A 16,374-nucleotide genomic window follows, 5' to 3' on the forward strand; every position below is an offset into this window, starting at 1 on the left:
ACCAGTGCCATCTACTGGACAAACAGGGAGAAAAAAAAGGAGAAATGTTTTTTTATCTTGCTCTTAGACACACTTAAAAGCAACTCAATGATTATGCCAATAGACTAATGATTATACATTTTAACTGAAACTACTAATGTCTAGTATTTACACTACTTAAGCTATTATATCAAAGGTTATATCCCATTATTTTAAATGTAGTTTAACACTCCTTTTTTGCAAGCTGTAAATGCACTTTAAAGTAATTTCTCTATGCAGTCAGTGTTAGGTAGCTTTCCAGCTTATAAATGTAGAAGGCAGTTACTAAAAGACATTGCCTTAAGTATTTCAGTGTAGTAAAAATGTTTCTTTACAGGCAGGTAAGCAGAGTTATTTAGAACACATTCCACATCCTTTTGCTTGAAGTTTCCCATAAGAGTGGTATTTTCTTCTATCCTGTAGTTCTTTGAAGCTGTAGCACTTGTTTAGCCTTCCAAATGTTGTTTATTGGATCAAAAGATATGAAAAGAGTTGTTTCAGGCAGGATTTACTTTGAGGAGATGCAGAAAGGTGGATTTTGCTTGGTCAGGTGTTTCCAGGGATATTTTTTCTTCTTTGTAATAAAATGTTAAAGTTGCAGGATATTTCATTTGGAAACAAATCTTATTTTCAATAAGGTAAGTGCAGTATTTACTGAGATTCTGTCAATTTTGTTTAATTTCTAAAGGGAGATCTTGAGTAATCGTAATTTTATGTGCTCTCCATGTAACATTCTTTTTAACTTTATAAGCTGACAGTATCTGTTGAACATGTGCTGAATTAAGCAGTCTGATGTAGATTTGTCTTGGAAGATCACTTGCTTGTGTACGCTTTATAGCTCTGTGGCCTCTTTCAATCACTATCTCATCCAGGAGATCTTTATTAGTCAGAAGAGAGCTTAGTATTTCTTTTATTATTGGAATAAGTTGTGGATTATCAAAGCTCTCTGGAATACCTCTTATGATAAAATAATGTCTCCGGCTTCTAGCTTCCAAGCCTAACATTTTTTGCTGTAATTCTTTAATTATGGTGTCATAGGGTTGTGCTTTTTGTTGCAGTTCATTTATTTTTAGCTAATTGTCCAGAGTAGAGCCAAATGTAGTTAGCTTATGAGAGAAACCCTGCACTTCTGTTTGTAAAAGTTGTAAAGCAGCTTTCATATCCTCCAGCATTAAAGGTTGTTCCTGTTTTAGTCTTTGACACATTTTACCAGCTTCTTGTTGTTGCTTGTTAATTTTTTGCCTTTTAGTAGTGGTTTCTTTCTCAGGAGTAGTAATTGCAGACAGTTTGTTTTTTGTGATTACAGTTTCCATCCAATCTGGCTGATTCTCCATTAATCTTGTATAGTTAGATACCTAGTAGTAGTGCAGAATTTTAAATGATAAGTCTTGTTATGAAAGTTGTTTTTCTTCTTACTTTCCTCTTATTAGATCTGTTGGTCTTGAAGAATCCACACCATGTGGTTCAGGGCTCTGTTTCCAACAAGTAATTATTTTTCCTTCAGAATGAGAGAATTTTTGAAAAATAGAGATGAAACAAGTAAGTACTCATATTTCTGCTTTAATCCATTGATGTTTGGTATACTTTTCCCAAGTGATGCGCTGGTTTGAAGTCAGATTATAGTATAGGAATGCAGGAGCTGCACTGTCAGTGTGCCTACATGCTGTCCACCATTTTGGAATCCTTATAAGAGCAGTTGTTAAAATCTGTTCCAGTTTTGGTTCCTTTATACCACCATCATTTTTGCCTTGAGACGTATAGACTCACCAGTAAATTCGCTGCACACACACACACACACACACACACACACACACACACACACACACACACACACACACACACACATTTATGTTAAGCAGACAAACCCTTTGACACAAGGCTTGTTTTCAGGGGTGACTTCAGAGCTCAGTCTGTATAAAAAGACTTGCTTGTAGTCATGCAGTCAAATTGATACTAAAGAAAACAAACCCCGGACTAAATTCTGAAGATTGCTAGCAGTTCACAACCTTAATCCTCTCAATGCTGTTATATAATTTGTGATACATATAGTGACTACAACAAAAGCTATAACCGGCCTCAGTTTTCATGGTAACAGGGCATGGAAGGTGACTGTCAGACCTTTCTTCTGTATCACATAAATGTGCATGCTATGCATACAACTATGGACAAATTAGAGTTAACAATCCATCTACTGCATGTTCCAGGGATGCAAGACGAAACTGAAGTAAGTGAAGAACACCCACCTGGACAGAGACAGGGCATGCAGACTCAGCACAGAAGGCACCCCAGCCCACAATCAATCCAGGACACTGTTTGCAGTGAGATGACAATGTAACCCATTGCACCACTGTGCTGCCCTGTAACCTGAATACTCTGCACTTAACTGCTAGGTTGCCGGTACCTGAATGATGTACCAAATAGGTTGGCATTGCACACTTAAAACTGTTCATGTCTGTTTTCTTTTAACCATTTCAGCACGTATTTTTCTTAAACTGACTTACATCACATTCTTTTGTGCATACCAAGTATATTTTCACTCTTCACAGACATCTGTAACCCAGACTTTACCTCTAGTTTTGATCTGACTAGTATGATTTATTTAAGTGTTAAAATGTTTTCTACTGAAATTAACCTCTGAATTCACATACTAGCTTTATAATATAACTGAAGTTAAAATGTATTGTTGTGTTTCTCGTGATAAACAATTTATTACAGTATTTATTTTTTCTCAATAGGACTGGCAGAAAGCAAGAGTTTTTAGAAACGTAAGGCATTACTGAAGGTGAAGTAGAACAAAATTAACACAGTCATAGATTTTTTTCAAACATTCCTGAAAGTTTTTGATTATTTAGTGCACATAGTGCTATTTAAGGTAACTGTAGAAGTATTAGCACCTGGACAACATCTAAAAAATACTCACTTCAGGATGATCATAAAAACTATCACTGCAGACCCTCTCCAAAATTTGAGTCAGAGCTGCTTCATCGATGTCTGAAGTCACACGTGGTTTCACTTGGGTTATAAAGCTTTGGCATGCTCCACAGTCAGTCTTACCCATTAAGGTATCATACAGGAGTACTTCTGTAAAACAATACACAATCAAGCAAAACAATGCTATTTTTCTGCACACTTATCAAGGTATATACTTGCTAAGAGAGATTATCAAAATGTTCTGATATGTGAAATACATAAAAGGCATATTACCACACAGACATGTGATAGGCTTAGTACAAAAAAGCTTATTGGATACAAACGCGGACAACCTGGTTCAAATTACAAAATATGTAAAAAAAAAAAAACAGAGAAAGCTAAAAAGTAACATGGCAGATCATTTGCCAGGCTTTCTGCCTCACAGCTTGAGGGTTCAGTTTTTGCTTCAGGCCACTGTCTTTACAGAGTTTGCATGTTCCCTGTATCCATATTTGTATTGTTTTTGTAAGGGTGATAGGGGTACCCAGTTATTCCTGGTCACCAAAAAGCCTGGTGCTGGACTCAGTACTATAAAATGCTCCTTGTATACTGCATTTGCCCTTCCCCTTGTTGCCCCTGTTGTGACTGAACTGGATCCATGACTGACTAGTTCTGTTATTTAATTTATTTCTTTTTTTATTTTTTGACATTTTACATTTTGACATTTTGACATGGATTTTTTAAATGGGCCAGGCCCATTTTCAGTAGATGCCTGCTGAAATGAACCTCATATACACAAAAATGTATAACATGATATTTAGATACAGAAATATTCTAAATATCCAGAAAGACTGCTTCACAAATATCAAATAATATAATTCGCTGTAAGATGGTGCATACCTTGTGGCAGATAAAACAAAAATCATTTAGAAAGTTGTGTGTAAATATAATATAAATTATGAATGGAAGCAGGCTAAGAACAGGCAGAGGTTTGAAATTTGCCATTGCAGTTTAGTTAATACAGAGAGTATCAATAGTATAGCATTATCTATATAACATTGTCAGTAACTTACCATGACGCAACACTAGGTGGAAAAACTTTCTGTAATTCTAAGTATGGAAAAAGAAGAAAAAGAATTATAATTTGGAGCAGATAGCGCAGTCAGGTACAGAAAGGAAAAGTAATTATGATAGTGAAAACATAGAGGCAGTATGGAAAAAGAGGACAGAGAATACAGATGGTACATTATACAGGGTAGGGGAAGGAAAAACAAGGTGGAAAAAAGTTGAAGAAACTAGCTTTGTGATTACATAGAACAGAGTCAATCAGAAATATGACTATGCTTAGAGGTAGGAAGAACAGGGTGACAAATGTGTGATGCAACAAATATATATCCACTTTAATGATTCTATTCTTTGTTGAGATTGATAATACCACACTTTTGTCTCTAGGATTTTGCCAGATGTGCCTTACATAGTAGGGAAATATGTCATCTCCATATTTAACAACTCTTTGTACAGTTTCAGTCCAGCTGTCAACAGCAGAACAGATAATCCTTGCTGATACATGCTGCTTTAGTGTGAGATGGATAGCAATAGTGTGGCCCAGAACAACTTGTGTGATACTATTAGATAGGCAATGTTTAGGTTCTTTACCCATTCCTGATGGATTAGGTATATCAGAAAACGACAATGATGTGTGTCTACTTGGATATCTGTAGTTAATATGTCTGTTTTATTATCTGAGGATGCATGCTTGTCAATTAAAGTAAGTAGAAACATATTAAGAAAGGTTTAACCCATCTGATCCCATGAATCAGAGGGATAAAGCCCTTCCTATGACTAGATAACCCATGTTCAACTAACAGCATGGACTCTGGAAGGGCTAGAAGGGTGAGGGTGGGATGGAATGGCCAATATCTGATTTCCCATCCTGGGGAGAGGGAAGCTACCTAGGCTTGCTGCGATTGCAGTGTTAAGGGCCTGGTATACCACTTGGGCAGGAGGCTGAGCATTTGTGGAAGTGAGGATGCACCTCTCAAAGGCAGCAACTGTGGAGCTCACAAGGGTGTTGTGGGGTGGTGGAAGCCAGTGTGCAATCTGCAACCAATGTATGACACTGCTCCAGTGTCTTTGATAGCCTCACTAGTCCTGGACATGAGTCAGGTCGGGCCTGGAAAAGCTAAGGCAGGTCTGTTAGACATAGTTAATAAGGAAAAGGGCAGGAGGCAGCTGGTGGTCAGCAGCAGGAAGGTAAACAAAAAGATCTTTAGCCCCAAAAATTAAATTTACCAATTAACCAAACCAGACTGAAATATGTAACATCTGTCCCTGCACAAGATGCCATATATCTAATATGTTTTCCTGACAGAATGTTGTATAAGAACGTTAAATTTTAGTTTTTTATCAACAATGACTCCAAACTTTATTCCACTTCATATAGTGGAACCCAGAAATAAAAAAACATAATTCTGATACTGAAATATGTAACATCTGTCCCTGCACATGATGCCATATATCTAATATGTTTTCCTGACAGAATGTTGTATAAGAACGTTAAATTTTAGTTTTTTATCAACAATGACTCCAAACTTTATTCCACTTCTTATAGTGGAACCCAGAAATAAAAAAAACATAATTCTGATTTTTTTCTGTTCTTAATCAACATGAGGCTCTTCCAGAAGTTTTTTATACTTGCAACTATATTTATGTTTTTTCCACATTTCTTGCCTTCTCATCTGGTCCTTCACCTTATCTTCTTTCTTTTGTTTTTTAGCACATTAAGTTGCTGCCTGGTTTTTATCTACGTCTGGTTTGATTTCCATTCCTGTTTGACGTTGATATGCTTCTGCTAACCTAAGCAGAGAAGTCATCTTAGATTTATTCTCCTCATGTTTCAAACCTTTCACTACATTTGGATCTTGTGAGGTCAGTAGATATGTGTGGAGTCCCACAATTGCAGATCTATACATGTAATCAATTTCAAGGAGGCACATCCCTCCTTCGGAATGGGGAATACATAATCTTGGTATACACTGATTTTTATAAATCATTTGGTGAGCATGAAGCATTCTTCTTGTTTTAATATCTAATCTATCCAACACTTTTTGGGGCCAGTCAATCACTCCAAAGCTGTACATTAGGACATGAAGAGCAAATTGATGTATAGCTTGGATCTTGTTCCTAGACGTCAATAATGTTATCAGGGTTAATTTAATTCTTCTAAAGTATTCATTACTGAGTTTTATGCACATTTGTTCATGTTTTATTTCTGATCCTTCATCATTTCCCATGTAATTATACACTCCCTCTTGATCAAGTTCTTTTATATCACATTCATGTCCCAAACTGAAGTTTTCCTGATCCTGCAGTTTTTCTGCTATAAAGGTTGCTTTTGCACATTTATCATGACCAAATGACATTCTAATATCATCTGAAAAGGTTTTGACAACCTGCAGCTGTGCTTTCAGTTCCTCATCTGATGAGCTATACAGTTTTAAATCATGAACAAAGAGAAGATGAAAAGTCATTAGATTTTGTTGTTTTCTAGGAGCCAAATTGTAGCCATGGCCTAAGCCATTAAGTAAACAGCTTAATGGGTTAATGGCAAGGCATAATAGCAACAGTGACAGATAGTCGCCCTGGAATATCCCCCTTTGAATTTTTATCCCTGGGATAATAATCTGTCCTTTATCATGGCTTAATTGCAAAGTGGTCTGCCATTGTTTCATAGTTACTCTAATGTAGTCAATCAGTTCAGTGTATGGTGTATCTTATACATTTTTAAGCACATTTTATCCATGAATGTGGGATTCTATCAAATGCTTTTTTGTAGTCAATCCATGCCACACTTAGATTCTTCTCCTTTTTGTAGTTCTCCACTATGACTTTATTTAACAACAAATGATCCTTTGTTCTATATGACTTTATTTTATTGCCCTTTTGTTCTACTGCCATAATTGAGTTTTTTTTCTAAATGACTATAAACTCTGTCAGCGTCAATTCCCATGTATAGTTTATATGTTGTCAAAAGGCAAGTAATTGGTCTATAATTTTTAGGGTAGCTTGCTGGTTCACTCTTAAGTAAGAGGATTGTTTTGCCTGGTCTTAGCCAGTGTTATGTCTGTTCGGGGTGCGCATGTAAATAGCTATTACTCATGCCTAAATCCTTGAGCAAAGATGTTAATACTTTTAACCAAAAGTTAGGTACTGCATCTGAGCCTGGGGTGTCCCAGTTAGAGGCTTTTCTTAACTTTGTTTTGATCTCTCTGGCTGCTATTTCATCCCATTTCATATCCTGTAGCTTTAAACTTCTTATTTTTTCTTTTACTTCTTCTATCCATTTTTCATCTTTGTTATGTTCCACAGGATCTTCATAGATTCTGATCCATAATGTTTCTACTTCCCCCTTTTTTGGCGGTCTTTCAATTCTTTTTACCTCATTTTCCAATTCTCTATAAAACTTTTTTGGGTCATCAATAAATTGCTTATTTTTCCACCTGTGCTGACATTTTTTATTTATTTGTGATAGTGCATGATAGATCCTGGTCTGTTCTAATACTGTGTATTGCTTTATTCACATCTATCCTTCTTAGTATTTTTGTTGATCTATTTCCTCTTCTATAATCTTCTAACAGTGATACTTCTTGTCATAATTGCCATTTGATTCTTCCATGATGGTAATCAATTGCTCATTTTCTTCCAAACTGAGGGCACATCCCTTGTTTTCTGTTTCCTGCAGGCATTCTATAGAAAGTTCTATGGCATCTTCCTGTGGCACATTCTCTTCAATTTCATCCTGTGTCATTTGTTGCTCTGTCATATGGGAACTCACTGGCCTATCACTCCTCAACATTGACTGCATCAGAGTTTCCACAGTTTCCCATTCCTTTCCTTGCTGTCTACCTTCAATTGAATGTTTATACTGGTTTCCCGTGGAAGGCTCCAAAATATCTTGATATGGCACCTGACCAATTGCTTCCAGTTCCACTGGTTTCCCCTTCATTTGGGTATCCATTGCCCTATCCTGTTGTGGTACTTTCTGTATTCATTCTTCTACACTGAATCATTCTCTTTGCAGCTGCCCCATAACCTCAATTTCTATTTCTTTGATTTCTCCATTACTAATTTCTTTTTCTACTTTTCCTCTTAGTTTTCTTATTTTTTTGTATTGTAAAGTTTTCTATATCTGGATTCCTTTGCCTGTATTTCTCTTCAAATATCTTTGGTGCTGCTCTTTTTGTATTGGTTAGTTTTGCTTTCTCCTTTGTATAAATATTACACCATATTAAATCTCTTTCCCTTTCCCATGTCCATATTTCTCCTTCACATGTCTCCTGATCTTCTTGCTTTTCCATATTCTGGGGACTCACTCCATCATGCTGTGATGTAGTCTGTTTTAGACCTTCTACATTAAATCCTTCACTTCGCAGGCACTCCATAACTTCAACTTCTATTTCTTTAACTTCTCCATTACTAATCTCTTTTTTTACTTTTCCTCTTAGTCTTCTTTTTTTTATATTGTAAAGTTTTCCATGTCCAGATTCCTTTCCCTGTATTTCTCTTCAAATATCTTTGGTGCTGCTCTTTTTGTATTGGTTAGTTTTGCTTTCTCCTTTGTATAAATATTACACCATATTAAATCTCTTTTCCTTTCCCATGTCCATATTTCTCCTTCACATGTCTCCCGATCTTCTTGCTTTTCCATATTCTGGGCACTCACTCCATCATGCTGTGATGTAGTCTGTCTTAGACTTTCTACATTAAATCCTTCACTTTTGCAGGCACACCATAACTTCAACTTTTATCTCTTTCACTTCTGCTTTACTAATCTTCTTTTCCATATCACATCTCTGTGATATTAATGTTTTATTGTGAAATTTTCCATATCTGGATGGCTTTGCCTGTATTTCTCTTTGAATATCTTTGGGGCTGCCTTCTCTATATTAGTTAACTTGGCTTTCTCCTTTGCATAAATATTGCATCATATCAAATCTCTCTTTCGTCCCCATGTCCATATTTCTTTTTTATATTTTTCAACTATCTTTAGTTTTGTTGTTTATATTTTCGCACTTCCTTAGATGCTTCTTTTTCCAAACAGATCAAAGTTTCTTCATCTATATAATGTTTTTCAAAAATCTGTCGTATTAACGAACACAAATTTTTATTTGAAGCTTTTGACACTTTCTCCTGTGGAAGTATTTTTCTTTCCTCTAATTTCTCTCTTAATCATTTTGTATATCTTGTGTCTGGAAGTTCTGGGCTTTTTACATAATAGTAACAATACATAATTTATTTCTTATCCTTAATAGTCCACTCTATCATCTTTATGACTCTTCTTTGGCCAATCAATTTTTGTGATTTTTGTGGACTGCTACTTCCTTTTACAACAGGAGGGCCATCCCAGGTTCTGGCCTTGTGGGACTTCAGTGATGCCTACGAAGGTTAGTGACAGTTTCATTCTATTGGAAAAATTGTTTCTATAATTTAAGTAGCTTTGATCCCAGTGCTATTTCTAGATGGTTTGGTCACCAGAGCAAATATTTGAAAAGTGTCCCTTCTTCTCCAGTTTGCCTTTTGACTATTGTCTATTATGACTGCTGTCACTCTAGTAACCTGGCAGGCTGCCATACTCAACTTAGTGTAGAAATAGCCTACCTAAAATTCTCACATAGTAAAAAGAGTAAAGCTAATGTTGTTGCTGTTGTATCTTTAGGCTTTTCCCAGTTAGGGGTCGCCACAGCGGAACTCCGGTCCGTTAATGATTGGCAGTAGATTTTTACTTGCTGAGTTGCCAGCCCTGATGCACAACCTTCAACACAGAAGACGCTCTAGCTGAGAATCGAACCGGACAACGTCTTACTGTGAGGTGACAATGCTACCGCAGTACCACCACCACAGTAAAAAATTTCAGTATTGCATAACAACATAAAAATGTCAAGAAGTATCGAAGAATACAGTGTTAGTAACACAACAGATAACATAATTAACTTTGGTGCAGATGGCTGTGGATTTTACTCCCATACCATGTAGATGGAGTGTGGATATTGCAGTGCCCTTTAAGGGGAATGGGGTTGATGCAATGCTTAGGGTGTCCTCCTTTGGCTAAGATGCCTAGTAACTATGAATCCCTTGCTGGTTTGACAATTATGCCCTGTAAGAGGGTTTTAGCAAGATGGTTAAGATCTTCAATTCATCAACACAAGGTACATCATTTGATTCTGAGCTCAGGTTAATAGCTAAGCTTAAAAAAATTATGCTAATGCTGCGGTAACCTTATTCTTACAGAGCTGTTCTGTAAAAAAATGTGTAAACAGAAAAGAGCAGCATCAGCTGTATGACATGCTCTAAAATTGAGATATCTTTCACCAACAATATTCTGCTAAAGCATAGACTACACTAGTTTTATGTAAGACTTCCCATAATTGTAACCATTGAGCAGAAAAATTATATTAATCTGTAACTGACACAGGTGTCAGTTGGGCATCCCTTGCAAAGAGGCATTATATGAGCTTGTTTTAACCAAGTAGTGACTTTACTTAGTGGTTCTGTTAAAGACAAAGATCCCTAGGTATGCTGGGACTTACAATCATTTGTAAACAAAGTAGGTTGAAGACCATCATCTGTGGATACTACTAAAATATCTTTGACTTCCTTCAGATCTTTTTCAACCCCCCCCCCCCCCCCACACACACACACACACTTTTAGTAACTAAGTTGATGCTGATGTTACCTCAGCAAGGACTAGGTTTATGAACAGCTTCATAACAGGTGTGAAGGTGTGTGTGCATGCTGTGCACTCTGTATAATTCAGCAGTTTGAAGGATACCTGTATTAGTAGACGTAGATATTGTGTTCTACTGGGTGATAAGCTGGACACTTTTCTTAGTACTACTCTCTCTAGCACTTCATAACAGTAATAAAGCCTGGGAATCTGGTTGACTGCTGGAGTTATTGCCATATCAGAAAGAGGATTTTTAATTCAAGACTCTGATATGTAGAAGACTTTATAAGTATGAACAACTACTAGGTAGTGAATTTGCTGGAAAGGTTTCTCACTTTTACATGAAGAAGTTTTGATGCAGGTATTTTTACCAACTATTATCTACAGGACTATGCAGGACAAAAGTGGTTAAGCCAGCACCAGCATTTGGGCAGACATTGTAACATGTTGCAACACTGAGTTCAGATTACAGAAGGTAAGTGCTCTCTTCTATTTTCATAACTGAAGCCCCACCTCTGCTGCTCAGCAACAAGCTCCATCTTCCATAAGACCATTTGTTTACTAGTTCTTCTGCATGCATGTCTTGGATACCAGATGAAGGCAAATGTAGGTGGGGCTTGCCAACAGCATCCTTCAAGAAGTTTGTATCTTTTGGTCCTTCTATACCCCTAATGATATCTTAACATGCAGTTGAACCCCGACAATGATGGGACCAGTGACACTTCCTCTCATGCATCTATTCCTGATTGCAGTATATGAACATGCTGTGGGTACACACGTATCAATATGTAATACCACCTGCAGTATATGAACATGCTGTGGGTACACTCGTGTCAATATGTAATGCCGCCTGCTCCTTCAGCTGCATCTGTTTACACAGGAAGGCTTCCTTCCCCACTCAAGATGATAGAGCCCAAGCAGCTATCATGTGCCACTCAGCCTCATCCTCCACAACCAGCTTCACCAGTGCCCAGGTTATGTGTCAGTCTTGGGTTATCACTGTCACAGTCATGGTTTTATTCTTTTTTTAGATTCAAAACTTGTACCATTTTTGATTATCTTTGATAGTCTATATTTAAAATAATTTAACATTTATCTTAATGAATCACCCTGCATACAACTGGCAATACTGTGGGCATGAACTATAAGCAGGAATATTTTCCTGAGTCTTAGTTAAGAACCGTTACATCATCAGTAACAAGAGTGTAATGTGGCAGAAGGTGCAGATTATAATAGGGGCAATTTGGGTGGCCCCATAAACTCACAGTTCAAGGGAGCCCATGGCCATTACAGGAGTATAAAGATGCATTAGCAACTGCTTTGAACTGTGGCACCTTGTGCCATTTCTATATTTATTTGATTACTGTTTTATGTAAAGATGTGCAATATTCCTTCACTTAAAGAATAAATGCATTAAATACATTTCTGAACTGTACATGGAACCCCTGTTGAAAGCATCCACAGCTATGACAGTTCTTGGTGGTGAGATTTGATCTCAGTGAGACTGCATATCCTAAAGTTGTGTACGGGCTTATAGCAGTGTTACTAACAGTCATTCAAATAGTTGATTGAATCACTTAAATGGAGCAGTTTGAGTGAATTTCTGTAGAATTAACTACTTTATTGTGGTACAATGGTTTTTCACAGTGCAAGACTGTTACTAAATGTCATTCAGATGTATGAATGTACTTTGTGAATAGCTATCATAATGTGTTACATGGATTTATTGCAGTGCAATACTATTACTAAATAAAATACTAAATAAAAAATAGGTGTCACGTAAGTGAGAAATTTGAATGGAGTAATAGGTTACTAAATCATCAAATAGGAAGATACATGACAGTTTGGTATTGAGGTACGCACAAATTCATAGTGTTTTATTCAGAGTGTTTTAAGCTATGGATGTATTTGCTTGAAGGTGGGCCATCATCATGATGGGGAGTATGAATGAGTGGGGCGTGGAGGCAGTGGATTTAAAATTTTGAGTAGAAATTTAAAAAAAACTAGATGTACTCTAGTCATTGATGGGCAGCACTGCTGAGAGAGTGTACTTTACTATGGGGAAGTGGATGGCAAGTGGCTGAGTGTTTGTGTAAAACAGAGATAAAATATCAAATAGATTTTATGGTTGTACTTTTGTTTTCTTTTGTTTTATTTAAGATGGACATCTGAGATGTGCACAGACATCAATTTAACTATAACTACTGGGTACAAGGGTTGAACATATATGCTATAATTATGGACAAAATGGAGAGGGAAGTGAGACAACAGGGGGGCGGGGGTGAACAGAGGAAGGAGATGTGAGAAGGACCAGAGAAGGAGGAGGAAGAAGAAAGTAGAAAAAAATGGTTATCTGGTCTTGAGCAGTTAATACGGGGTTAACCACAGGTCCCATTTTGGATGTAAATGGAAAATGAGGCCCCTGTATAATGGATCCTTTATTGTACCATGCACAGGTGGCTTTACTGAGGAGGACTGCTGCTGGGAAGTGAATGGATATTTAGTGAGATGAAGTCCCCTCTGCAGGTTACCAGATTTGAGGAGCTATGGTGAGTGCTATATAATCTATTTCTATGAAGTATTAGGGTAAGTGTTATAAGACTGTGATCTTAGGTTGCAGCTAGACATCCTTTTTGTTAATCAACAGCAATAAAAAGGGAAATGTTCATTGCTCTGGTGTTTCCATGTGAATGGTAGAAGCAGAGTGCTTCTTTGTAGAATTGAATGACATTTTGCTTTGGACAGAACACTGTGTTAGCATCCTTTCTTGGGATAGATGCTAGAGGCTGAAGTCTGGCAAGAGTAAAGATTAGTTAGTTAGTTAGTTAGTTAACTAGTTAGTTAGTTAGTTAGTTTAGATGCATTAGTTAAATTAGTAGGCTATATTTGAGTTATGCTGGTAGAATATCTTTACCAATGGCAACTCTGCTTTCAGGAGAGACAAAATGAGAATACATTTTCAGTTAATTTTTGACTTCACTGTTTTTATGTGATGTTGTAAGTAGGTTTTGGTCCAGCCAAATCTTTTGGTATTTAAAGTGTGTGGTATTTCAAGGGTTATATGCTTTTTGTACTGTATGGCACAGTATTTGGACATGGATGAGAATTTTTGCCTTGTGCCAAAGAGCATTCATGTCATTTGTTTTAGAGTTTAACATAAGTTTGTTTTTGGTGAGCCAAGTGGATAAGGTCTTCTTCTAAGTGGTCCTGGATGGTGGTTGGAGAAGAGTGGGTTCTATACAGAACAATATCATCAGTATAAAGAATGATTTTGATCTGAGACAGGTCTATTACAAGTTTATTGATAAACAATAAAAATAGAAGTGGTGAATAAACTTGATCCTTAAGGAACCCGTTTGATAAAAGTTGTGAAGGGGGAGATGGCAGACCTGATTTTTAGTTCTAACTGTATATTAATGTGGTAGCCCTTCACCATAGGAAGACATTTCAGTTAATATTTGCTGAGAAGAGATAAATTAGTAGTAATTCATAATTTAAAAGGTTATAGACTTTTGTAAGGTCAATGAAAACTGATCCATGTATGTTTACTGACTATACCATATCTGCTTAGTGATTCATACATGTTGTTGCCTACTAGCAGCACTTTACTTATTTAGTTTAATTAAACATACTTTTGATTAGCATCTCTGTTGATGTACTCCTTATCATTTGCACTACTACCATGGGTTTTTACATTAACTTTCATGATATACCTTGCCACAAACCTTATTTGTGACTCTAACAGAACTTGCTGGAGAGACAGATGTGTATCCCAAAAGCTATCTTGTCTATGGAATAAACATTCCATCTTCATAATACAAAGCCCGACCCTCACTCTCTTCAAACACAATTTGGATAAATGTATGGGGAACCATAAATTCACACCAGGGTACTTCCCATGTCCCTTATGGACAGACACAGTCTGTAAAATGATTCAAGGCTCCAACACACAAAGACCCACTATCCTGATACTACCCCATCCCATATCTGGGGAATTAACATATAATACTATCATATCCTGCATATTATTTGCTAGGCTTGTAAAAGCTCTTATGTCATTAGCCTAGTAATCACCTATGAGCCTATACCTAACTTCAGCTAGCCTGCTTCCTACTTTTTCAATTGAATATTTACAGCACAGAGTCCTCTATACTGAGTTTCTTCAAAATACAGCTCAAGGTCAAGGAATTCATAATAAAATCCATTATGGATTATGCGTTAATAGTATATTTTCTTCTGTTAAATTTATTAGTTGAATGTGTCTGTCTGTCTATCTGTTTTCCAGACCTATCAATATGCTCCCAGCACTTCCTCTGATTTCTCATCAAGTGCTGTAACTATGTGTTTTTGTAGCAATATATGAGTTACATCCTCTTATGAAATATCAAGACTGATTACTAGTCATTGCTCCAAATACTGCTTCCTGTTTTATCATTTAGGTGTCTATATATCTGCTTATTTATTTATTTTTAACATAAGTAGACTGGAACCAGGGCCTCTTCTTCAGCTATGATCCCATTAGAATAAAGAAGAGAAAATACAATACTGGAGTGTAAACTACATATGAAAAACATAAATATGAACCTGATTTTGAGCAGGTAGGAGACAGACATGTGTTAGGTCAACTGCTGTACCATTCAAACAGAGACAGACCAATAATATGTATGCTTTACCTTGACTAAGCCTACCACAGCCAAGGGCGCCTGCAGGCAGGTGCAAGGGGGTGCACACCCCCTGGATTTTGACCTAAGTTATTTGTCATTTGTTGAAATCGGAAAATGTACTGGAAAAATCTGTACATTTTTTCATGTCAACTTACATTTTTTTTCTCTGTGAAAACTACATCGGAGGAGGAGATATAATATTATTGCAGGTTGGCAGGTTGCAGTGACATGATCCATATGTCGAGCGAGCCTCAGTTCCTCCTCAAATGACCATTAACAACTACAGTAGAGTTTGATGAAAGTGGGTGGATCCGTATGAATTCCTCATCATACTGTATCCCCGACCATTAACAGTTGCAGTAGAATTTTGATGAAAGTGGGCGGCAGGCAGTCGGCAGATGGTATTTGGTATCCCGGGCTGAAGATTTAATTTTGTGACAAAAAAGAGTAAGAGAGAGTGCAGCAGCATGTAGTTTTGTAGAAGCCAGCTGAAGCTGTCAGGTAGGTTGATCACACATGAAGTCAGAGTTCTTCTTCTTTTGGCTTTTTCCTGGTTAGGGGTTGCCACAGTGGATCACCTGTCCGCTCATGATTGGCAGTGGAGTTTTACGGTGTCGAGTTGCCAGCCCAGCACCCAACCTTCCACAGAAAGCACACACATGCACACACTCACACCTAGGGCCAATTTAGAGTGCCCAATCCATCTACAGCATGTCTTTAGGATGTGGGAGGAAACCGGAGCACCCGGAGGAAACCCACGTGACCACAGGGAGGACATGTAGACTCCGCACAGAAGGCACCCCAGCTGGGAATCAAACTGGAGAACCTCTTGCTGTGAGGCAGCAACGCTAACCGCTGCACCACTGTGGCCGCCCATCACATGTAAAGTCAGAGTAAAAGGCAAAAAAGAAGATCCTGAGCTCAGCTGAGGTAATTTTTTTTTGTATATTGAATGGCAGCTAACAGCTTGGTGCCAAAACATGAAAGCAGGGCATTTGAGACTGAGTGGCCAGTAGTTTCTCCTAGTGTCTAGTGCCCTCCACATTCCCATCCCATTCC

General features: G+C 37.3%; 1 protein-coding gene across 1 annotated transcript in view; it reads right to left on the bottom strand.

The window, feature by feature from the left end:
- Positions 1 to 16,374, bottom strand: part of LOC122812033 (prosaposin-like) — a 162,794-nt gene that overhangs the window by 21,271 nt on the left and 125,149 nt on the right. The window contains exon 5 of the mRNA XM_044084276.1: positions 2,939 to 3,099. Coding sequence (XP_043940211.1) covers positions 2,939 to 3,099 — 161 coding nt within the window. The remainder of the gene's footprint in view (positions 1 to 2,938; positions 3,100 to 16,374) is intronic.

This window comes from Protopterus annectens, chromosome 9.part0, assembly GCF_019279795.1.
Source record: "Protopterus annectens isolate FY-2018-M chromosome 9.part0, PAN1.0, whole genome shotgun sequence".
NCBI lineage: Eukaryota > Metazoa > Chordata > Ceratodontiformes > Protopteridae > Protopterus > Protopterus annectens.